Source organism: Lepisma saccharinum, chromosome 8, assembly GCF_977018435.1.
Source record: "Lepisma saccharinum chromosome 8, izLepSacc3.1, whole genome shotgun sequence".
Classification (NCBI taxonomy): domain Eukaryota; kingdom Metazoa; phylum Arthropoda; class Insecta; order Zygentoma; family Lepismatidae; genus Lepisma; species Lepisma saccharinum.
In genome coordinates this window covers 90,959,691-90,986,605 of record NC_139236.1, presented here as the reverse complement: position 1 = coordinate 90,986,605, position 26,915 = coordinate 90,959,691, and the positions used below count along the sequence as shown (strand labels likewise).

Below are 26,915 nucleotides of genomic sequence, written 5' to 3'. Positions count from 1 at the left end.
TAGAAAACCAATTTACGTTGGTGCAACGGTTCTCGACTTGTCGAAACTTTACATGTTCGAATTTCATTACGACGTGATGAAACCCTTCTACAATGATAAGATATCACTTTTGTACACGGACACCGACAGCTTCATTTACAGCATACAAACACCTAACCTATACGAAGACATAAAAAATCCTTCCATGCTCGAGTATTTCGATACTTCTGCGTATCCTCAACCCAACAGATTTGGAATTCCATCTCGTAACAAAAAAGTCCTAGGTAAACTGAAAGATGAATGTAACGGTGATATTATTGTCGAGTTCGCGGGTTTGCGTTCGAAGATGTATGCCATGAGAACAGAGAGTAGCGTCACGAAGAAAGCAAAAGGTGTGGGCAAGAATACGGTGGAGAACAAACTCACCTTCTACGATTACATCGATTGCCTTTACTCACAATCGACGATACTAAGTATAGAACAAAGAATCCAAAGTGTAGACCATGTGATTACAACAAACGAAGTTAGGAAAGTAGCATTAGATCCGCATGACGATAAAAGATGTATTTTGTCTTGTGGAATCCACACGTTGCCTTGGGGACACTATTGTTTAGAAATCAGTAAAAATTGTAGGCAATGCAAATGAAAAAAAAACTTTAACTGTCTCACATACACAATAAATAACTAGCAAGGACAATGAATTTCTTTGGTTTCCGAAAGCAAACAATGGAGACTGTACACCGCACGGCAGATCATGAATTTCTACCTTCCATGTTATCTAAACTCAACGGCCTGTTGATCAATCAATTTTCGGAACGCTGCTCTTCTTGCTGGAACAGTGACGATTTCGGATTCGCGACGATCGACATGACGAGGAAACCCAACGACGGAAAATACAGAAACAAAATCAACGACTTTCTAAACGTTGCAACGTTGTGAGAAAACGTTTTCTCACAACGTTGCAACGTTTAGAAAGTCGTTGATTTTGTTTCTGTATTTTCCGTCGTTGGGTTTCCTCGTCATGTCGATCGTCGCGAATCCGAAATCGTCACTGTTCCAGCAAGAAGAGCAGCGTTCCGAAAATTGATTGATCAACAGGCCGTTGAGTTTAGATAACATGGAAGGTAGAAATTCATGATCTGCCGTGCGGTGTACAGTCTCCATTGTTTGCTTTCGGAAACCAAAGAAATTCATTGTCCTTGCTAGTTATTTATTGTGTATGTGAGACAGTTAAAGTTTTTTTTTCATTTGCATTGCCTACAATTTTTACTGATTTCTAAACAATAGTGTCCCCAAGGCAACGTGTGGATTCCACAAGACAAAATACATCTTTTATCGTCATGCGGATCTAATGCTACTTTCCTAACTTCGTTTGTTGTAATCACATGGTCTACACTTTGGATTCTTTGTTCTATACTTAGTATCGTCGATTGTGAGTAAAGGCAATCGATGTAATCGTAGAAGGTGAGTTTGTTCTCCACCGTATTCTTGCCCACACCTTTTGCTTTCTTCGTGACGCTACTCTCTGTTCTCATGGCATACATCTTCGAACGCAAACCCGCGAACTCGACAATAATATCACCGTTACATTCATCTTTCAGTTTACCTAGGACTTTTTTGTTACGAGATGGAATTCCAAATCTGTTGGGTTGAGGATACGCAGAAGTATCGAAATACTCGAGCATGGAAGGATTTTTTATGTCTTCGTATAGGTTAGGTGTTTGTATGCTGTAAATGAAGCTGTCGGTGTCCGTGTACAAAAGTGATATCTTATCATTGTAGAAGGGTTTCATCACGTCGTAATGAAATTCGAACATGTAAAGTTTCGACAAGTCGAGAACCGTTGCACCAACGTAAATTGGTTTTCTAAATTTCATCAATTTTATATCTAGGTTGAAAAGTACCAAATTCTCGTTGTAAATTTTTCTCGACTTGAATCTAGGATCGGCTATCCACTTCCGACATTTATTCTTATCGGAAATTAATTTCACGTCTACGTGCTTTCTAACATTCTCCATGGTCTTTCCGTACACCGCATTGTTCATTAATTTAAAGAAGTCCTTGTCTAAATCAGAAGTGGCAGCTGTTCTATGTTGTGTGTTAATTTCTATGTAAGGTCTTAACCACGTGGAATGTTTAAACTTTAGTATTCGTCTAACATTCACTATCTGAACACCCTTCGCAATCAAAAATCGGAGATTCTTGTAGTGGACGACGTATCTCTGTTTAGGGTCCAATGTTAACAAAAGCTTGTCTTGAACCGAGTCGGGTGGACATTTGATTTCGGGAGTCGGAGGCAAATCCGAAAACGTGTCGTGCAGGTGGTCGGAGAATTGGAGATCTACCTCTGCGAAGAAACCACACTCGCTATCGTCGAAATGAATAATGTCTATCGAAGTGGGATCTAACCATTCGAATCCCCCGTAAGGAAGTTTCTGTACCATGGCATGTCCGTAGAGATTATTAACGTCAGAGTAGAAGATGTAATTCGATGCTCGATTTGAATCGTAATCTTCTTTCATGTGTACGTTATTAGCTTTTGCATGTCTCTGTACGCATTGCACCATTCCACCTCGTATCCCTCTTTCGATAAATAGCAACATGTCAACGTCCGATATCAGTTCCAGCTTGACCTTTGTCTGGAATAACATTGCCGACCACGCTAATCCCGGTAGACTGTAGAAATACGCTGGATCTAATTTATAAATATTCGTTGCCGTTTTCCTGAACGCTTGAAAAACATCCGCGAGTATCGTCACGTCTAATTTTAAATAGGCATCGTGGTAGTCTCCGAGTGTCCTACATCCTAATTTCTCCCACATGAGTTGCGCATGTTGGTATTCTTCGTCCGTGATTCCTTTCTCTCTGAGTCTGCTGTAAAATTCTCTTGGAAGTGGAAGAGCGTCGTCGTTAAATTTAGAATTATCACTAACGTATTCGTAAGGATAAATCCCTTTACGTCTAACGAGTTCTACGTCTACGTTAGGAAAACTAGCTCCAGTTATTTTAAATTGATCGTCGGTGAGTTTGTTCGCTAAAGCATCCAGACTTGCAGAGAGAAATCTATACGAATCCAGGAAGCGCATCTCGATTGTATTTTTCGTTCCCGGAATCGACACTTGCTTGCTGAGACTAATATAGCGTTCTTCATTCTCGGCCAAGACACCTATACGTTTCGGATCGTAGCCAAGATGCCTCACCAGGTGGTGAAAATCATATCCGCTTCCGTTGTGAAAGAATATGGGGATAAATTTAGGTTTCTGGATTTTAAGATTGCACGTATTGCAAATTCCACCTATGTAGTTTCCGCTGAAATGATCGTGGTGGAATATTTTTTTGTTCTCATCAGTGAAACTTTGATCACATACCGGACACACCTCAGTGGAATTGTAATCTTGAAGTTCATTTTCAGTTAAAGGTGCCATCGGTTTTGATGTAAGCAGTACGCTACCAATTACCTCAACCTCCTCCACCATTTTTTCCAGGAAGTGTTCGATTACATTTGGCCCGCGGTATATATATGCTTCATTTATTTTATCACGTCGCACAACAACATAGCCGAAACTATTAGGTTGATGAAGCTGGTACGGCGTTGTGGAGGAAATTTCAGGATCCGGTTCGCAGTAGGAGAGTGGTTTGAGGAACGCCTCGAAATCAGCAACGATGATGGCCGGATGTTCCAACAATGCTTTGTGCATTTTGAATTCTTCAACTTCGTTCGTTTCAGGCATCAACATTCTAGCCGGTTTGTTGTTGCCGCAATAAATTTTATGTTCGGCAAGTTTCTCGATAGCAATTTGACGTCCGGTGTAATTTCGATAATTGAGTTGTTTTCGATCGTCGAACGTGGTTAGGCATCTCGGGCAAACTTCGATGCAATGTTCATGCTTGGTTGTTTGACTTTTGACCAAACGTGATAGAGAACGAATTAGCGTGTAGTGATGAACATCCTCGTTTGAAATAAGAAGGAGATTAATCACACGAGCATCGTCATCGTCGATATCGCTTATCCTGACGGGATGCACGAGATATTTATCTGACGTGAAGGAATATACATTAATAGCGATGCGTTTTCCGGCACGATTTTCGAACTTTGTTATATCCGACAATGTCACCGGGTATTCGATGCCAGACATTACACTTTCAAACTCGGACTCGTATTGCTTGTAATGAGAAACCCGTTCTGGATTATTTGACCAATAAACAGAATGCAGTGCAGCCAATATACACCAAAGGAAACACTTGTTATCGCTGTTCTGTATATTTAACACAGCCCTCTTGTGTTGAATGTTCGGTGGAAGAGGAACGTAGCTGGATGCACGAAGAGGCGAGAATCGGTTCACGTAAACGGTTAACGTGTGAGGACTTCCACACAGAGCCCATCCCGACCCTTTAGCCTCGAAATCGTCGTGTTTCTTAACCAGCTCTTTGGAAACTTTATAATAAAAGTTGTCCAAATTTTCGACGTCAGCAAAATAAAGTGTCTGGTTTTTTGTACGATGATAAAAAATACTCGTTGTGCCATCAACTTTCTCGTATTCAGAAAACAGAACAACATATACTTTTATGGAATTATTTTCAAGTTTATTTTTTAGAATATTTAGTACAGATGTTTTCGTTTCATGCAAGAAACTAAGGATGTCACGGCCTGGTTCCGAAGTAAAAGAGAAATCCTGGAGTTGGTCGTTGAATGCAGATCTAATCAGTTTGCGTTCATCCAATAATTTAACTTGTTTGGAAGTGGAAGCTTCCGTTTCTGGATTATCGATTTTCCTTTTCAATGTTCCTTGTTCGATCAATGGTTTGCAAATTTTGAGGTGTTTACTTAAATTTGCAATGCTGATCATCTTTCCACATCGAGCACAAGACTTAGAAGGTAACAAACGATTAATTCTCGAGCCTGTTTCGCTACATCTTGCCCTGTGCTTGCTAATATTAGTTTTAGATATTAATTTTTCGCAAGTAACACATTCAGTTTTATCATTTTTTCGATTGAAACTGGTGGTGGATGCCATTATGCTTTCTCCAAAAAATCACAGAAATCAAAAAATATCTAGCGATACAATTTTCAGGTATGTTATTTTATATAGAATTTCTTGGAGTGATTACAAAACTCAAAAATTCAATCTACTGTAAATAGAATTTCGGGTATGTTATTTATATATAATTTCTTGTGTGGGAATACAAAAACTCAAGAATTCAATCTACTGTAAATACAATTTTCAGGTATGTTATTTTATATAGAATTTCTTGAGGTGATTACAAAACTAAAAAAAATCAATCTACTGCGAATATAATTTTCAGGTATGTTATTTTATATAGAATTTTCTCAGGGGCGAATACAAAACTCAAAAATCCAAGACAGTTCAGTTTTAACGTGTTCATATTTGAAAAAAATGCAAAAATACGCCTTGGAGATTTCAACCAATCCACTTTACTAGATTGGCGAAACTCTTAACTATTGTTATTTGGAACCTTTAACCTTTTTTTGGTGACGTAGAGTACGCGTAGAGAGGTTGGGTTTAGTGTGTCGATCGAGTCTCGGTGTCCTCTGTCCTCCCATACCAAAATAAACACGTCACAATACAGAAATAATAAGAGGCGTGTGTGTGTGGCAGAGAGATCACATCGTTCCGAGAGGTTTACAAAGGTCACGATATACAAACATTTGACCAAGACTTGGAAAATTACGATAAGGTACATTCATCCTTCAAAAATAAAAAACTGTATTATTTACTCATCACGTTGTGTCAGCGCAACAAATAAAGGCGCTGAACATAGAGAGAAAATAAGAGTTTTTGAAGTTTAGTAAACCTCAATTAATAAAAATAAGTTTTTGAGGTTTTGGTGAGCTCCAAATAATCAAAATGAGTTTTTGATGTTTTGGTGCTGTTTTCTACGCTGTGAAACATCGTCAGCGCAATAAATGAGGCGCGGAACGTGGAGAGAAAGTGAGTTTTTGAGGTTTGGCGAGCCTCACCGAGCCTCATTTTCGGTCCGTGAACCGGGTTGATTGTACTACTAGTTATCTTGGAAACGGTGAGACTTAGGAAAAATCTGTTTGCGGATTCGTCATGTACGCCTATATGTAAGTAAAATATGAATAGAACCTATTCTCGGAAATCCAAAATGGCGACCGGAAGTGGGGTTATCTTGGAAACGGTGAGACTTAGGAAAAATCTGTTTGCGGATTCGTCATGTACGCCTATATGTAAGTAAAATATGAATAGAACCTATTCTCGGAAATCCAAAATAGCGACCGGAAGTGGGGTTATCTTGGAAACAGCAAGACTTAGAAAAAATCTGTTTGCGGATTCGTCATGTACGCCTATACGTGAGAAAAAGTATGGATAGAACCTATGCTCGGAAATCCAAAATAGCGACCGGAATTGGGGTTATCTTGGAAACGGTAAAACTTAGGAAAAATCTGTTTGCAGATTCATCATGTACATCTATACGTAAGAAAAAGTATGAATAGAACCTATGCTTGTGTGTGCTCGTACCAAGTATGAGTGGGAAAAAAAAAGAAAAATAGGAAATTTTACAAAAACATCGCTAAACGCTAAAACATCGACAAAAATTTGTCAAAATATGTCAAAAACTGATTTTCAATTGATAAAAAAGAGGCTACAAAAACACTCGTACCAAGTATGACTTTGAAACGCCCAATATGCACTACTCATGGTCGAGCCAAAAAATCATCCGTGCCACGTGTTCGTCCACCTAAGCGAGAGACAAGCTTTCTCCTATCGGAAGACGAAAAATAATTGCTTGTTGCGCGACCTTGAGAAGGCGAACCGAACTGATAGCAGCAGCACCATGCAAAATCGGAAAATCTGAATCCTGAAACTTTGTACACGTGACCTTCGATCACGAAGCATCCGAGTAGACAACGCCTTGGGGCTATATGAAAGGCACTTTTGGCAAGTAGAAAATGCGTAGAAACGAAATGTTAGATGGAATTGTTGTACGAAACAAACGAAACCGCGTTTGTGCAACTGGTCTGTAGCTAGACAGGGCCATTGGACTCTCAAGAAGGCAAGAATTGTATGGAAAGTGATTCTCAAAACCAAGCGAATAAAAGGACAGTATATTTTATCATTTACAAGGGCCCTCATCCGCTTACAATTTTGAAAATTACTTTCAGTAATTCTTGTCTTCTTGGACAGGAGGTGCATTAAACTTTTTGGTGTAGAAACAGACAGAACGCCCGCCTACCTACCACGTTTGAAAGAAGGGCATAGACAGACAAGAAAGTAATTGTCAAGAACGCAAGAACGGCAGTCGACATGGACATTGAGCAACGTGTGACTGAGAAATACAATCGGAACAAAGGACAAGATTATTCAAGAAACAGTAATTTTATAAAACTTCCTATCATTAACTCAAACTCAGTTCATCCTTTGATCCTCTTTTGTTTGTTATACTTTTGTATTATTCATGTTTTATATCGCTTTTCTGCCACTTGTAGATAATCGTGACAATGAAGATGAATGATGATCATATTAAATCTATGAAGGGATGCTTACAAAAAAAAACCCAGCCATGCCCAGATGTCTACTCGAACTTGAAATGTTTGGTACCGAGTGTATGAGTGCATCACTAAACGACTTCGGCCTTCGAGGCTACGGTTTCAGTTACAACATGCAGTATAATAACGTTTCTACTACTCTGAATTGACCAAAGCATGTAGTATGTATCCTTCATTTTACTTAAAAAGCCCCCTTGATACATGAGATACTACAAATAATTTCAGGCATACCCTCGAATTCTGATTGCCTGGCACTTTTTTTTTTTTAACTAAGTAATGAAGTGACGTTTATATTCATATTAGGCCTGCGACTAGCTCGAACTAAAAACTCTTGTGAAATACTGTGTATATGTTATCCTTGTGAAGTGAGGAACTTCATATTTTGCTAAGAAAATATGTATGAAAAATTATATTTGTAGCTACTACTTGAAGAATTCAAATTATTATTATGATGGAATTTCAACTTACGTATACTCTGCATATAATGTGTTATCGGAGAGGAGTTTTTGTCTCGCAGTCAATTTATTTTTAGTTGAGGAACTCGAGAGTAAGTTCGAACTAGATAATGACCCACGTTGTGGTGTGCTGTTCGATTAATCAGAATTGGAGTGAGAGAAATTTGTAGTTTACTTCATTCAACATGTCAATTTGTAACTGTGAATGCAAGTTTTCTTTGATTTAGCAGGAAATCAGTCTGCTATTGTTGTAAGTAATAAATGGAAATATATATATTTTCTGCTCGAGTAGGAACCCGCAGCCGTTATCCAATCAATCAGTTTCTGTGTGTGAAACTTCTGTCTAGGAAAGCTACATACAATTTGCTTTTAATAACAGCAGCTTCAAAATAACCTATCCATTCTTGTCATGCCAAGTAATGTTTGATTTTGATTTGTTATATTTAACTTTGGTATTATGCCACTTTTGACTAATCGCGAAGACGAGGATGGGTGATGAAATGACAAATTTGATGAAAGGACATCACAAAAAAAATAATGCACAGGCTGTGATCCGAACTCGGAACCTGTGGCGTCGTATTGCACTGTGCTAACCACTCCGCCACGGAGCTCTGCAAAGTAATGTTTGACCATACATTGTTCATGAAATAAAAACATAACATATACAGTGGCTCACATTAATAATCAAATACGTAGCATCTTGCTGCATTTCTTCACAATATTTGAAAATTAACAACATGTACATAAATATAAACGATGGTGAAATATTTATACGCATTTCTTAAAGTTATATGTAACTTTTTTTTAATTTTGGGTGCGTCAGCACTTAGGCTATTTTGCACCCGCCACGTTATACGGGGTGCAGCCCCTTACCATAACAAATAACATAACTGTAATGTCGCATAACTGAAATATTAAAATATTCTGACAGGTTAAAAGCTGAGGCTGTAAAGAGGCACTCAGCGCATATGACAGAAAGCAGGAGAACACACAGAATGATACTAGCCATAGGGCCTGTCGCCAGAGTCTCGTTAGTCTGCAAAGAGCAGTCCAGGGTGTACTACGTGGAATGAAGTTGAGGATTGGGTGTACTACGTGGAAGGTCACCCCTTACACCCCTGTTACGGTTTCAAATCTGAGAATAGTTATTTATGTTTTGGTGTGAAAGAAGAGATCACTTTAATATTCAGACAAATCGTGAAAGCCTTCTGTTTCTGTTAAGCTACGTTTCCATTCAGACAAGTTCCAGACTCATGACGTGCAACATGTGCCGGCGCATGTTGCGCGTCATTTAGTGTACTCGTACTGCTTCCAATTCAAAACTACTTCTTCAAAATACGTCCGCAACAACACTGGAGTGCAGGATCGCAGTGTAGCGTTGTGCAGTGCTTTAGAGTAGTCAGTGTTCCTTCTCTTGTATTGTAATAATTTGGTGGTGATTTAACTTGGGTAAAGATGAACAATAAAGCTATGGCGGGTTTGTTGGTTATGGCAGGCGCGTATCATGAATTTCTAAAAAAAGAGGCGAAAACAACCTAGATGGTGGATTAGAAGTTTTCTAGCAAAAAATTAACTCGTTGATGAGAGACTTACGTCTTCAAAGTGGATACGAAAACTTTGTAAGAATGACTGCAAGTGATTTTGCATTGTTATTAAATCTTGTTGGACCACAGATTGTAGTCGCGTCGTCTGTTTCTACTCTAGTTCGTATGCCCCAGGAACTTGCTGCAGGCTGTTTCCATTGTCCGCCGCGCACGTTGTGCGTCTTAATCGTTTGGGGCAATTTTGTCCCCGGCACTTGCGCCGCGGCATGTTGCAGACAGTTTCCATTTCAACAAATGCTTGGCACATGCAGCGTCGCATGCCGCGTGTCATGTTGCGCGGTAAAAATTGTGGTAATAGAAACGAGACTTTACATAGTTCTTTTATCGGTCAACTACAGTGCGGGGAAGAAACAATTCATGCTATTTCCTAACTACGTCTGTTACCAGTAGCTCCATTGCCCTTGACTGAAGTACGAGAAAAATGGGTAACAAAAACAAAAATACAACATTTGACGAACTGCAGCTATTTATTTTTACCTAACCAAAGGGTGCAGGTACAGGGAAATTAAAAATGTTAAGTACATGTAAGAGTACCGTGGGTGACGCAATAAAACAAAATGAAAAGGAAAATGAGGTAGATTCCGTATCTCAGAAAATTCAACCAAGAGAAATAGGAGAACGAAATGAACGAGCTTCAGTATGAAAAATAAAGACCCTTTCCTCACCCCCATCCCCTTCCCAAACCAAGGGCTCCGAAAGCAGCAGTGCAACTTGGAGCAGGCACTGGGACTGCTGTACGTTCAGTAGCGTTTGGTCCGAAAGCGAAATTCCTAGAAAAATGCCACAGTTCGTCCGCGACGGTTTAATGAGTTGCATTTCGCCCGAGCCTGGCTGATGATGAGTCATACCTTGACTAACTGGTGGCAGCGGTGGAATTAGTGACTAGGATACCTCAGTTAACAACTTTTAAAACTACATTGCATAGACAGCGGAGTGTAGCGCAGGAGTGCAGACTCAGTCAAATCGTCGAGAGAGGGGTCCCGGGTTCGATACCCGGTGGAGGCACAAGTGGTTCGGATCCCACTTTAAATTGTAGGTCCAGTCCCGATTAGCCTTACTGTGCATAAAGGGGACTTAAAACAACAAATAAAATCGTTGAGAGGAAGTGAACTTGGATCCAGAAATTTTAGTCATGGCAGTCAACACTACTACTTCTAAGCAGCTCCCATAAGTGACTGAGGTTAGAATGAAAGTTTGTCTTGTTTTAAGTTCACTTGTATGCACAGATAGGCTAATTGGGAGTGGGCCTACAGTTCAAAGTGGAATTCGAATCACAGGAATCGAACCCGGCTAGAATGCAAGTGTTTTCTCATACTCACATGGGAAGTTGTTTATGTTATTGTTTCACATAATTTGTAGGTAGTCACACGTGGTCTGAGAAACAGAAAAGTCACACATAGCCTACGCATAATTCTCTCGAGGCAGTTTGTTGCAAGAACTTTGCTTGCAGGCCACGGACAATAACTTTCATGGGTAAAAAAGTGTCCCATCATAAGGTAGAGAGCATCCTGCTTAGAGCAATGTATGCGCTCCAAACGTTGGACGCTGACGCCGATATAACCTGGCTCGCAAGCCGAGAACACTGTTCGAATCTCCACAGGCATATAACAAAAATGCATCATACCCAAATGACACATCTGGCGTAATACCTAACGTGCCAAATGTTGGAAAATAGGGGCTGATAGCGTGTGTGAGAACCAGAGCGACTTAACTCTAATTTATCAAATTAATAGGAGAGGAAATAATGTATTCTTAGGAATATGACTCTTAAACGTGACTCCGCCTTACAGATAAGAATTAGAAGTGGAAAATGTCGATTTTCTCCAAATACTCTTCAGAGGATTTTTTTTTAACGAAACTGAAAACAGAATTTTTGTAGTTACGTTCCTCTGATTCCCGTAGGACGATAGGTGAAATACATTTCATGAGCGATGTTTCAAAGAAGTTGTGTTAAGATGTCAAACATGTAGCCGACAGCCATGTTGTATGAAGAAAGCATATAGGATAAGCTCCAATCACACTTAATCTAGGCTCACAACAAAGATAGCGGCTGAGTGACCTAGCGTAATGAAAGGCAAAGAAAACAGTCAATCATTGGAAAAAACAATTAGTTTCATGTTTAAGATCATTCTATCAATTAATGCAGTTGCTTATAAAAATAAAAAATGGTCCAAAATGCTTCAAAGTAATTGAAAATATGAGGCATTGCGGATACGAAGGGCGAACTCAACAAAGTACATTGTGATGGAAATGCGTTTCAAGTTGCCAGGCACAGTGCAAACTCCATAAAATCTTTGAAAATCACGCATGAAACATTCCGATCTACAGTTACCAAGTTTTTGTGGAGCTCGAATTGTGCCTGACAACTTGAAACGCATTTCCCTCACAATGCACTTTGTTGAGTTCGCCCTTCGTATCCGCAGTGCTTCATATCGTCTCTGGAAAAACCCAGAAAATTAATACGCCCATTCAAATTTAAAACCTTTATTTGCATACTAAATAGAAAGAATTTTCACCAGATACTTGAAATTAGTTTGAGAAAATCTAAAATAAGAGGAATTCCTATCCCTGTTCTCGTGTTGATATTTCCTGGCAAATACTCTGTAAGAGGCTGTCGCGGTATATTGCCGCTCTATACATTGAAGAATCAATGCTTTATAGTCCGAAGTCGATACTAAAGGTTCATGGACGTCTGCAGGATTTTTTCCAAAGAGGGGCAAGCAAGGTAGTTTTTCCGGGGGGAGGGAGGCAAACAAGGTGCATAACAGTGTTGTCTCCTCAAAAAACATTGCTTTAATTTGAAGTTATCATATTCATCTTATTTGAAAATAAGATCCTTAGGAAAATATTTGGACCTAAAAGGGATGAGGAGATAATTAGAATAAATAAATCAAGAAGACTTAGGTGGGCAGGCCATGTGGCACGGATGGGAGAGGAAAGAGGAGTTTATAGGATTCTTGTTGGGAAACCTGATGGTAAGAGACCTTTAGGAAGGTTAAGACGAAGATGGAGGGACAACGTTGAGATAGACCTAAAGGAAATCGGTAGGGATGGAAAAGAGTATATAGATCTTGCTCAGGATAGGGACAGATGGAAGGCCTGTGTTCTGCAGCCATGAACCTTCGGGTTTAAGAAGGCTAGAGAGTTAGTTAGTTAGCTAGTTATGTTCATGCAATAATTAACACATATTATTGCAGCTGAAATGGAATTGTGTGAGATATATATATAATTTTTGGTTGACTTTCATTTTCCAGGTGGGTCGTGCACCCCCCCCCCCCTTGCCTCTCTTTCGGACTTCCATGCAAAGGTTCTATTTTTATTTCGCGTCTACCACTTTCGGTTAATCGCGATGATAAAGGATGTGATAGGTGATGGAAGTGGTATAAAGACAATGACCCAACCCATCCATATTTTCTAGTCCAGGCTCTAATCCGACATCTCCCGGGTTCGAATCCCGGTCGGGCTTGGTTGTTTGTGAATGTCCATTCATCAATTTCATCATTTCATCACTCATCCCCATCTTCGCAAATTAGCCTAGAGGCACAAAACGCGAAGTAAAATAAACTAAATCAATCAATCTAATCCGACATTAGACTTCGCAGTTTATTACGCTAACCAATTTGCCACGGGATCGGCTTCTTCGTGTTTGTCTGCTTATGACATGATTAATTAGTTATTCAAACTATATAGGTAGGAAAGCTATATAAAATAACGAAACAGAAAAATAAATCCACTTGACGTCTTGTAGTACTATCATTAACCTACAATTTCATGCTCACAAATCCACACAGAAAACTTCTTGTGGCATTAGTTTTACAGAATGGCCTTGGGGAATAAACATCGCCCATTTCCTGCTTCAGCTCGAAACAATTCAGGTGCCTTATCGAAGCTGCTCTTGAGCACGCAGGGTTTCTAACCTACTTCGCCGTAATTCAGTTGTTGTATCTTGATTAATATGCTGTATTGTAGAGTCAACCGCAGATTAAATAGGAGAAAAAAGATTTTCCCGACGGAAAATAAGTTAGTAATGCTGCAAACACCGAGGCATTCTTGATAAGACGCTTGAGGAGCGTCGAGCAAACTTTCCTGAAAAAGCACAACCCCAGTATCGAAGGTCATGCTACACGTGGATTGGCAACTTTCGGGAGCATGCTGTCTGTCTACACAATTCTACCCAAATACCTGTTTGAAAATGAATCTCCTGTCCGCATTTTATTTTTCAAATGTACTTCTGACATTGTAATCATTTTGCAATTATTTTTATTTGTTCTTATTTTGCTTCGCTTTTATGTGACTTTTATAATTAATCGAAACTATGAAGATGGATGATAATTAGATTAAATTAATGAAGAGACACCTAAAAAAGATATTTACAGACCAGGACTCGAACCCGGAACCTAAAGCGGATAGGTTGTGGGGAAAACCGTCAATAACTCCCGCCACGAACTTACTTATAATTTTTGTAATTTCTCACGAGTATATTTTGTTCTGTTCATGCATAATACCTGCTTTCGGAAACTTAATTTATAAGTGACACACTTATAGGGACAAGCCACGTATTGTTTGAATGGAGGGACACATCTCGTTCATATACTACTAGATACAATCATGGACTATACTTGAAATGGCCTCCCCGATGGCGCAGTGGTAGCGTCATCGCCTTGTAATGAAGGGGTCCCGGGTTAGATACCCGGTGGAGGCACAAGTGATTGGGATTTCACTTTAAACTGTAGGTCCAGTCCTGATTAGCCTAACTGTGCATAAAGTGGACTCAAATCAATCAATCATATATGATGGAAGTTAAGAAAAAGATAAAAATTTTAGAAGAGATACTGTGAACAAGTCGAATTGGAGAGAGATTGTATTTTGTCTTTTGTCTTTGTTAAATGTATTTCATGTAGTTTATATAACATGAAGTTATAAGTTAAATAAATGTTGTTTTGTTCGTTAACGTTTGGCCTAATTGAAGATTATTACAATATACTTGAAATGTGACGTGCTAAACACTACTTTCGGAGATCAGTTGGACATGGCAATTTTGATATACAAGTTGGATTTTTCTCTACTTAGATTCATTATGTCCAAATTTTATCCTAATAGATAATCTCCCAACAACGCAAAATGTTTTAATTGACTCGAATTCACAATGACTCATATACAGTGTGTTTATAAATGAACGGTGGGGTTTCAAAAATTAATAATACATCTATATATTACCTTACACGGGCAAAACGTACACCGTAAGCAGCAGCAACTGTCCAAGTTTATATAACTTTATTTATATTTGTATAAAGATAGAAATCAAGAGGGGGCAATTGCTCCTCTGTGCCTCCTTGCAGGTGCTCTTGACCGTCTGGAAGAAATAGTGCACGACAGACGTGAAAACTAAATCCATCTTCAGTACCCTTTTGTCTTGCTACTCTTAGATTCTGTAACCTTTCTTTCTATAGTTCAATGTTTGCCCCCTAACCCCCTAGAATTGATTTCCGTACAAGTTTGAGAGCTAATCTCCCCTGCACCCTGTGGTTGCGCCACTGCACCTTCTTCCGCCGTTGTTGCTTTGTGAACTTTCATCTGCTTGAAAATACTTAATTTTCTTCAAGAGCATAATATCGTTTAATAACCGGTGATAAGATTCCTCAACCCTAAATTTCTGGATTAAAGTATAATAATATAGGAGCATGGAAATCTGAAAGGGGGCGAGGATGGCCACATCTCCCCTTTAGAAAACGAATGTCAGCTAAAAGTATATATTTCACGCGTATAATTTGATCCCAGTCATAGTAATGTACATTAATTATTATAATGGGAATGCAGGAATGCGATAATTTCGAATTCAAGTGGTGTTTCTTGAGGGGGCAACACTATTATCTGGTTAATATGCCCCATGGAAAAATACCTTGCTTGTCCCTGCGTCGAAAATATCGGCAGACGTCAATGATTAGGGGGTGGGGCATGTGCCCCCCCCCCTTTGCACCCCGTGCGCACGTCTATGACTACTCATTTCTACACTAGTTGGAAGCTGTATTCAATTTCGAGCCAAAAATGTAATTTTCAAATCAGGATTGTTAAACGTCCACGAACCCATAAATTCTAATGGGTTCTATTGGGTTCCGCAACAACACCGGAACCTTCTTTATCGCACAGTTTTAATTCGGTCCAAGTTGCGTATTCTTTCATTTCAATATGGAACTTAGACAGTCTTTAAATTGATCCGGAAAGAAGGTCCCTGTGCCGTATTTCAATTGATCCGGAGAAAAGGTTCCTGGAACGAATTGAAATATTTTAAACATAAAAAGGCTCTTTACGGTCCAGATCCATTTATGCTTGCTAATATTCCCTGCTGAACCGGAATTGAATTGATTTAAAATTCCTGACCCTTTATCAACCCTGGTTGAAATTCATTTTTTTACAAACAACCATATTTTTAACGGCTATTACACATTAATCCCATACGATATACTGAAAGGTAAGAGACTTGGGCTATTCCTTTTTCTTCCTTGATGTTAAATAGATTATATTCGTCACGCGCCTATAACGTTACTACCTAACATTTGTGAATTGTTCTTTCCTTGTAACGTTAACATCTACCATACTGAATTTATTTACGTTCCTTATGCAGATGGTATGTACCCAACTGCATTTTGTTCCGTTCCGCTACAGTGGTTTACATTTTGTTACATTCCTATGTAACGTTAATTAACCATATTGCCTTTCACTTCGTTCCGTTACGGAGGATTGCATTCATTACGTTCCTATGTACCGTTATTTACTACCATGTTGCATTTCGTTACGTTTTTTTGTAACGCTAGTATATACCACAATGCATTTCGTTACTACGTTCCTTGTATCCTTGTAACGGTAGTATATACCATATTGCATATTACGTTATGTTCCAATGTGCTCATTTCGTTCCGTTCCTTTATAACGTTAATATCTACCATAATACATTTTGTTACGTTCCTTGTAACGTCACTCTATAAGATATTGCATTTCGTTACGTTACATGGGTACCAGCAGTTGAACCATACTCTTCCTCCTACAAAATGGAACGTACCGTGTAACGCAAATTGGGTACGTTACGACTCCCTGGATTCAACACCCTAACAGCCTCACTAGTAAAGTTCTGAGACACGCCTTGGACAACATTCAATTGGAGGCCCCCATTGATGTTACAAGACTTCCAGACAGATTATGGTATTTTAAGAATACAATAGTGGATATCAGTTACGCTTTAATACAATCTCCTATCCTTCCAACGCAAGAGACATCAAAAATATATAGAAGAATGTGTTCACTATCACAAAAACAGTGTAAAATTGTAGATCGGAATCCAAGAGTCAATTGGCGGGAAGTATGGAATAATATACAGGCCCGCCACCTTACGTTAAGAGTCAGATCAGCGTGGTATATAATTGTACACCAAATATTCATTACTGGAGCTAAACTTTATGATATAAAATTAGTAAATACTCCAATATGTGCTACATGTAATGTACAAGATAATTTAGTGCATAAGCTTAGTGAATGTCAAATAATCCAAAAATCATGGTTATACAGGGTGTTTCTAAAGGTCGTTTACAACGCTTGGGAGGTGATTCCTCAAACGAAAACAAGCAAAAAGTCTAAGTTCCATTTTTACGACTGAGGCTTCGTTTCCGAGATAGGAGCCTCGCAAAAGGTGACAAAGTGAACGTCACACCTAACTGGGACGAATACTATCACAGATAGAGAGGCGGTTCCAAGGGAATCATAAAGGAATCGTATGTGCTCAGTCCGGAAGTCACTATGAAAAGTTCACTGCACGCATGCGCAATGGAGTCCTCAAAGGAATTGGGAATTTCCAGCAACAACAATGCATGGAAAAGGTATGTAACGCAGCAAGAAGGACCGTGACAATGAGAAATGCGTTCAAGACAACACATCCCGACCTCAAACATCAAAACATGACCACCGAACACAAAATCCGAAACGTTGAGCACGGTTGCATACCCCAGTTACACGCGAGGAATGAACGAATCATGTCATGTGGCATACGAGAGACAGGAGGAGGGAAAGAAAAACACAATATCAGATGATTGCGACAACGTGTATTTTTACACGCGACAACTACGTAATATCCCCCCCCCCACACACACACACAACAAACAACAAATGCTACAATATCTTACGCACAGACAGTCCGTGTCACTGTACACCAACTGAAGATGTCACTTTTACCACACAAAGGGGGTGGGGAGCAATACCAAAAGTGTTCGCACGCGATCATTGTGACGTAAAAGAGACCAGTTTTGGAAGCGCTGCACAGGCAAGTCTGGCTCTCGTAGTCTACGTTTGACCTTCATGACTGCTGTTCCCGCGAGAGGAGCTCGAAGGGTTGGTTCTCTCCGGCAGTCGTCCCAATCGTGTTGCAGGTGCTGGGATATGATCAGCAGTTCGCTCTAGGTTGTCATACGCATTGAAGAGTACTAGTATGTTGCATTGAAAGAAGTTGACGTGGTGGAGTGGGCAAGTCAAGTATCGCAACAATTGGTCTGTGGTGTTCGTACGGTGATACGGCCAATTTGTGCAGTGTGCCAGTGTTAAACAAAAACAATACTTTGCAGTTCCAGCTCCCTATTACACAGATGGCTGCGTATACGACCCAGCAGCTAGCAGACATGCATCTCATGTATGGGGAGGCACGTGGTAATAGCCGTGAGGCAAGGCGTCTTTATGGAGAACGCTTTCCACATAGACGTTTACCGTCTCACACCTTCTTTCAGGTAGTGGACAGTCGACTGCGTGAAACAGGGTCAGTGTTACCACCGCGACAAGAAGTTGGAAGACCCCGAAGTGTACGCACACATCAGTTTGCAGAAGATGTGTTAACAGCGGTCGCAGAACATCCTGGCACCAGTACGCGAGTGCTCGCTCGGGCACGAAACACGTCTCATGTGAATGTTTGGCGAGTGTTGTCAGATGAAGGAATGCACCCTTTTAAACTGCAGAAAGTACAAGAACTGTTACCTCGTGACTTTCGCCCTCGTATGGAGTTTTGCCAATGGTCGTTGCATCCGCTGGACACAAACCCTCACTTCGGGGCAAACGTATTGTGGACAGATGAAGCCATTTTCACCAGGATGGATGTCTTCAATAGTAGAAACAGTCATGTATGGGACTTTGACAACCCACATGCACTTTTTGTGGCCCATCACCAGCACAGGTTTTCAGTGAATGTGTGGTGCGGGATAGTACATGATCATTTAATTGGACCATACATTCTCCCTGTTCGCCTGAACGGTCGCACGTATCATGCATTTCTTAGTGAGGTTCTGCCTGAATTGTTGGAGACCGTACCTTTGGCACTGCGGCAAGAAATGTGGTACCAACACGATGGTGCACCAGCTCATTTCGATCGTAATGTACGACATTTCCTGCATGACGTGTTTCGCAATAGGTTCATTGGTAGGGATGAGCCTGTGCCTTGGCCACCGAGGTCGCCAGATCTCAACCCTCTCGATTTTTTCTTCTGGGGAGAAATGAAAACCCTCGTATACGACACACCTGTCACATCAGCTGAGGACCTCGTTGCTCGCATCAACGTCGCCGCCGCGACGGTAGCAGATACACCTGGCTTGTTTGCTGGTACTCGACAATCCTTGATTCGTCGCTGTCATCTCTGCGTAGAAGTAAACGGCAGACATTTTGAAAACCGTCTGTGATTATTGCCCTCGGCAAATACCAGTGAGAACACTTTTGGTATTGCTCCCCACCCCCTTTGTGTGGTGAAAGTGACATCTTCAGTTGGTGTACAGTGACACGGACTGTCTGTGCGTAAGATATTGTAGCATTTGTTGTTTGTTGTGTGTGTGTGGGGGGGGGGGATATTACGCAGTTGTCGCGTGTAAAAATACACGTTGTCGCAATCATCTGATATTGTGTTTTTCTTTCCCTCCTCCTGTCTCTCGTATGCCACATGACATGATTCGTTCATTCCTCGCGTGTAACTGGGGTATGCAACCGTGCTCAACTTTTCGGATTTTGTGTTCGGTGGTCATGTTTTGATGTTTGAGGTCGGGATGTGTTGTCTTGAACGCATTTCTCATTGTCACGGTCCTTCTTGCTGCGTTACATACCTTTTCCATGCATTGTTGTTGCTGGAAATCCCCAATTCCTTTGAGGACTCCATTGCGCATGCGTGCAGTGAACTTTTCATAGTGACTTCCGGACTGAGCACATACGATTCCTTTATGATTCCCTTGGAACCGCCTCTCTATCTGTGATAGTATTCGTCCCAGTTAAGTGTGACGTTCACTTTGTCACCTTTTGCGAGGCTCCTATCTCGGAAACGAAGCCTCAGTCGTAAAAATGGAACTTAGACTTTTTGCTTGTTTTCGTGTGAGGAATCACCTCCCAAGCGTTGTAAACGACCTTTAGAAACACCCTGTATATCAAAACACTTGTGAGTACAATTTGTCGTACATCAGAACGTAACATTTCAGTAGATATTCTTTTGTATCCTTCCTTTGCATATTATCCAAGAACAAAACGCCACAGTGTACAATGGCTCTTAGGCCAATATGCCCTTTCTGTATCCATATATAGGCAACAAGATTTTCACACCCAATTTATCAATCACCTGCAACAGGAATACCAAATGATCCCTCGTTGTAAAAGAGATATGTTATATGCAAATTTCCTAAATGTAATGTTAACTTTATAATGACCTAAAATGTATAACATGCACAATAATATGTAATAGTTTCAAATAAAAAAAAAAGTCGGTAACGCATCTGACTACCATGCTCAAGGTCCCGGGTTCGATCCCCGGCCGGTTCAAATCCGGGAACTTTTCTAACGGTGGAAGCGGCCCCGGCGCCCACCCAGCGTCGAATAACATGGGTACCTGGGGGTTAAAGGCGGTCAGGGGCTGATCACATCACCCCCACTCACGACCGGATCAAGAAAGTGTGGGGCGTTACCCCCACACCCCCTATACGCCTTCATGGCGTGGTGCTATGCACAGGGGAACACTTTACCTTTTTTTTTTTACCTATTTCATGTTAAAACTTGAACAAATACTTTTCTTGACTGTCGTCGGTCTGTGGCGCTATCGTCGCACAACTGATGAAAACAAATGCTCATTTCTTACTTCGTTTACTTGAGAACTGTACTGGAAACAACGGGCACTGACCTAAACCGGAAGTTCCGTGGGAACCCATTTTTATGTTTACATTTTTAACACGGTGTAGGCTATACGCTCCAACTCGTATCAATGGCCAAGTTTTCTGATCTGCGATAATGTCAGTGAGGATGGGATGGAAATTTCCAGGGGTAGATTTAGGGGAAGGGGCTTGTACAGCTTCAACCACAGTTGCCACTAATGTAAGGAGATATCTCCGTAGTGGGGATAGCCTATCTGAATTGAAGTTGCATAGTAAAGTAATATCGGTTATTTAGCGTCGCTTTTGTGATACTTTTGTCAATTTTTTTTTTCAGTTCAAATGTGCGGTTCAAGGACATCCACCCTGTACCGCGCTTCCCTCTTCCTCAGTCCCAATCCTATGCATTCCCCGTGCAGCACCCAATGAAAAAGCAGAAGCCGTGTGTTGGTTGTGTTTGGAGGGGAGCGGGCGATTGCGTGGGGAGACGATGAGCAAGCGTTGTAATATGATGAAATTGAAGGGACACTCAAGGAACACCCATGCTTAGGCCGGGATTCGAACCCGGAACCCATGGTGTCTTAGCACTCTGTGCTAACCACTCCGCCACGGAGGCAGTTCTACTTATGTTAGTAACGTAGCCTTAAAAGGTAAAGCCGTCCTTGCGAATTACCACACGTCGTGATAGCACACACACACACACACACACACACACACACACACACACACACACACACACACACACACACACACGCACACACACAAACTGTTACGAACTTCTTATATCCAAGATACGATAGACCTGGCCTGGGTATGGTGCGGGGCACACCCAGCTTCCTCCAGACAACAAAACTAGATGCTAAAAGCTCTAAACCTGACCCTCCTAACCTAACTATTCCTAACTTACTATTCCGCTTAGGTCTAATAATGTATATATTTACGGATAGGAGAGTCAGTTTTAAAAGCTTTTAGCATTTAGGTTTGGCGTTTGTTGCAAGCTGGGCGTGTCCCGCACCAAACCCACCAGATAATAGTTCAACATAATATTAGTAAAATAATTTTTTGGACGTGTTTGTCACAATATTTCCAGGTACCTCCGAACGTAGGAACTGTGAATATCTAATTTTCTAAAATTAAAAGTCGTGCTGTTAGAAGTTTGACACAACACAAATTACCCTTATTGCCCGGCCGTCAATGTATTGCAAATCATATGTTTCTTCCCATCTTTAAACTTTATTCAAGAAACTGTCATAAATTCAAGCAAAGTTTCTTAACGTACCATGTATTTTTAATAGTAAGAAATAGTTTCATTTCAACTCCATCTGTCGGGAAGTTTGGCAACTACTAATTAATGACCTGGGGAATTCTAATCCTCCACCCCCCTCAAACCTTCGCAACCTATCAGATGTGGGGTGGCACCATTGAAGTGAAAGAGATTCATTGTCTTATTTTTAGGTTTGAAGTTTTTAAATTGTGTTTCACGACGTAAATTACTTGAAATAATACATTATTTACTTCAATACATACAGAAGCCGTCTCGGTAGCATGATATAATCACTGAACATTCTGGGTTCGAGTCCAGGCAGTATCTATCATTTTATCACTTTCCTTTAATCACTGTTCATCATCGTCGTCACGATTAGCCTAAAAAGATAGAAAATAACGTAAAATAGGAAAAATGCCAATACATTGTAACGTTTCACAACTACATTTGGTAAAACAAAATAAAATGTTGACCCAGATTTGAAACGTAACCTGAGCATGTCTCGAATGGGGGAGACTGTCGGACACAGAATTTGGGTTTAGTGACGAGTTTAGAAACGTGTCTTCCTCTCCGTCTCATCCTGATGCATTTCGAAATATTTTATGTCTTTCTCGACTCAGTTTGTAAACAGTGGTCTCGTATCGTCTTGGCTTGTAAACGTGGTCTCGTTTTCGACTCGGTTTGTAAACAGTCGTCTCGTTTTCGTCTCCATTTGTAAACATGGCTTCGTTTTCGACTCGGTTAGTAAACAGTGGTCTCGTTTCCGTCTCGTCTTGTAAACATGGCTTCGTTTTCGACTCGGTTTGCAAACAGTCGTCTCGTTTTCGATTCGGTTTGTAAACAGTCGTCTCGTTTTCGTCTGCATTTGTAAACAGTGGTCTCGTTTCCGTCTCGTCTAGTAAACATGGCTTCGTTTTCGACTCGGTTTGTAAACAGTCGTCTCGTTTTCGTCTGTATTTGTAAACAGTGGTCTCGTTTCCGTCTCGTCTTGTAAACATGACTTCGTTTTCGACTCGGTTTGTAAACAGTCGTCTCGTTTTCGTCTGTATTTGTAAATGGTGGTCTCGTTTCCGTCTCGTCTTGTAAACATGACTTCGTTTTCGACTCGGTTTGTAAAGAGTCGTCTCGTTTTCGTCTGCATTTGTAAACAGTGGTCTCGTTTACGTCTAGTTTTGTAAACAGTACTCTCGTTCTCGTCTCTATGTAAACATCAGTCTCGTTTTCGTCTGCACTTGAAAACAGTGTTCTGGTTTTCATCTTGGTTTGTAAACATAGACCTCGTTCTCATGCCTGTTTGTAAAAAGGGATCTCGCTTCCTTCTCGGTAGATAAACAGCTGTTTCAGTCTCGGTAACATCCTTCCATGTTGCTATTTATTGTTTTCACTTTTATGCTATATAGTATTCGGCTAAGAGAGACGACAAGAATGGAAGATGAAATGGCTGAAGGGTTTCTCACAAAGCAACACATGACCAGACCAGGACTCGAACCTGAGATCTTTTGTGGCGAAATTGCGATTTCATCACTCAATACATTCGGTGATCAAAGCAACTACTTGAAAAAAATAATAAAGAAAGCATTACTGATCCCATACATATCTCTTAATACTGATTTTAGACCTGAGTTGGCTACCTGAGATAATGTCTTGCATAGTCCAAACAACTTGAACGTGGAACAATCCTTGGCTCAACTTCAAACAAGATGATGTTTGTAAATAGTGATAAGTAATCATTATATGATGGACGATAATAGGACATTGCCCCCTCCCTACATAAAACTAGTGGTAGCAATTTGTTTAATGTTAGAGAGGAGATTGATTGATTGATTTGATGTCTTAAGTACCACTTTATGCACAGTAAGGCTAATCGGGACTGGACCTACAGTTTAACCACTATGTGCCTCCAATGGGTATCGAACTCGAGGAGTTGAGATTTGAACACGTGGTATAATTAAAGGTAAAGTTCCCGCGCATACAGCACCGTGCCCTGAAGGCACATTGAGGGGATGTGGGTATAGGGCCACACTCATTCTTGATCTCTGCCATTTTGGAGGTGAGGTGATCAGTACCACGCTACTTCCGCCTTCACCCCAAGGTACCCTTTGATTTGAGGCTGGGTGACTCCCAGAGCCGCGGGTACAAGGTCCACCAACCCGGGAATCGAACCCGGTTCTCCCACGCGGCAGTCAGACGACCTACCGAGTAGACCATTGCGCCTCTCATTGTAACACATGATAATTGAAAACAGAATTCAACATTTTGCTTTCCTAGGGCTACTTCTTCACTGTACGCAGCCCACTGTCTCTAAATATAGTACACATTCACATTTACAGAACAGCTTTCTGGAGAATAGCAAATAATGTGAAAATGACACATGGCAACCAATCCTTCAGTATAAAATTCTCAAATTTCAAAATTTGTATTTCTGTTTTTGTTATCTTATGTTGCTTTTCGCAACTTTTTGGCTAATCGCGACGATGAATGACAATTAGGTGACAGGGATGAAGGAACCCTCACAATGGACACCTATGAGCACGCCGGGACTCGAACCCGGACACTTACGTGACCGAGATCGAACCGAGTAAGTTCCAAACTTCCTAACAATAGAACTACCGTATGTGTTTCACGTAGAGGTGTGCGGAGCGGAACGTTTCTGGTCGTGACTTGATTATGACAAGAAAGTAAAAGAACCAATTCTCTTCCTCTCTCTTTCTCTTATTCTCTCTCTCTCTCTCTCTCTCTTTCTCTCTCTCTCTCTCTCTCACTCACTCTCACTCTTTATTTCCTTTCTCTCGCTGCGATGCCAGGGGTCCCGGGTTCGAATCTTGGCTTGGGCATGGGCGTTTGTGATGTATATTCATCAATTTCATCATATCATCACTCATCCCCATGTTCGCAAATTAGCCAAAAGTGGAACAAGAAGCGAAGTAAAATAAATCAAATCAAAACAAATCAAATATATTTCCTTTCTTTCGTTTCCTTTCCTTAATTTCCTCTTTTCTCCAACCTCTCCTTCTTGCCTATCTTCCACTATCTCTCTCCCTCCTTCTCTCTCTCTCTTTTTCTCTTTTCCCTATCTTCCAATCTTTCATCTTCTCTCTCTCATATTCTCTACACACACACACACACACACACACAACTTCCTCTGTATCCCATTCTGATTATCTCTCTCTCTCTCTCTCTCTATCTCTCTCTGTGTCTCCTTGTCTGTGTGTCTGTCTGTCTGACATGCTAACTCTAACTGAAGCCATGCAAGGAGAAAGAAAAACTAGAATATTTTCCCTTTGTATCTTGCAAATATTGATGCAAAATATGAACAGCCTGAAGAACTACATTTCACATCTATGAACACAAGTGATATACGTCAGCGTTTTCGTTATACTCACAATTGATCTCTTTTGCTTTCATTGCAGAGACGAAAACTGGCCTACAACTCAATAAGTCCACTAGGGGCAGATGGCAGTGAGCTGAGATGACGAGATGACCTTCCACCTCGCGGTCACCGCCTGGATGCTAGTAGTGTCGGCGATGGCCTTCAACACCTGCCCGGAGGAATGCTCCTGTTACTATAGCAACAAGGACCAACTGACAACAGACTGTCGGTGGAGACATCTACGCAAGATCCCCAGAAACGTGGACAATCAGACTCAAGTGTTGGACGTGTCTTACAACAGGATTGTCGCAAGTGCCAGCGCTTTGGACACACTGCGACGTCTTGCAAACTTGGCCATTGTTGATTTCTCTGGTAACAACATTATGAATCTTTCTCTGGGTACCTTCAGGAGGAACAAGCTCCTGCAGGTTCTTATCCTGAGGGAGAACCCGCTGGTGATTCAACCGGGAAGGCCATTCCTCGACGCATCGTTCATGACCCGGTTGGACCTCAGCTACTGCAACGTCACCAGAATACCTGCAGAGGCTTTCACGCTCATGCCGTTCCTCTGGGAGTTGGATCTGAGAGGCAACAAGCTTCAGACATTAAACCCGAAGGTCCTGGGCCACGCTAAATCCCTCCTGAAGCTCCACCTCGCCCACAATCCTTGGAAATGCGGATGCGGCCTGGAAGAACTCAGAAACTGGACTCTTGAAAAGTCAGTGAGCATACCTGAAATTCCAGACGGCTGCTGGAATGTGACGTCCGGAGACAACTGGAGTTGTAAATATGGTGCGGAATTCGAGGACGGTTTGTTAGAGGAGGATGATGGTCCTCTGCGCGAGATGAGGCTCACCGAGATGGCGCTGTTGTATTGCTTCCTCGGCGTGGTTCTTGTGATGGCCGTCATAGGGATAGGCATTGCCGGGAACTGCCTCAGGGGCGGCAGCAAAGGGGTCAGAGTTCGAAGCCGCAGGACGAGAAAGGAGAGCACCAAGAGTTTAATAAGCGTGTCCTCGAACAAGAGAACTTCAAATCTTCTTTAAAGAGACAAGTCAATAAAATTCACAATGAATTGCAATGGTTTCTGTTGAAGGTCTATCGCACATCCTATTTCAAAATGATACATCCGATTTCAAATAACTGTAATTTTTGTGCTTATGAAGATACAGCGATTACATGCTCATTCCAGAATTATATTTACACATCTTATAAATGTTCTATTTGGCCACGTTCATGCGGATAAGTGTCAAGGATCATACTTTAAACCGTAGGTCCAGTCCCGATTAGCCTATCTGAGAACAAAATTCATTTCGATTTGAACTTTTGTTTTGATTCCACTTTTATGCACAGATATGCTAATCGGCACTGGATCTACAATTTCAAGTGGGATCCGAACCACTTTGTGCCTCCACCGGGTATCGAACCCAGGGTCCTTTGATTACAAGGCGGCGACGACGTTAACACTACGCAACAGTGAGGCACAAAAATTACTTAAAACAAATGTAGTAATCAAGGGTTCACGGGTTCAATGCCAGGAGAAAGCATGTTGTGGCTCGAATTCCAGT

At 41.0% G+C, this 26,915-nt stretch overlaps 1 protein-coding gene across 1 annotated transcript in view; it reads left to right on the top strand.

The window, feature by feature from the left end:
* Window positions 1-26,533, top strand: part of LOC145991296 (leucine-rich repeat-containing protein 19-like) — a 38,650-nt gene extending 12,117 nt beyond the window's left edge. Inside the window, exon 2 of the mRNA XM_083127286.1 lies at window positions 25,388-26,533. Coding sequence (XP_082983412.1) covers window positions 25,455-26,393 — 939 coding nt within the window. The 5' untranslated portion in view covers window positions 25,388-25,454 and the 3' untranslated portion in view covers window positions 26,394-26,533. The remainder of the gene's footprint in view (window positions 1-25,387) is intronic.
* Window positions 26,534-26,915: the final 382 nt, after the last annotated feature.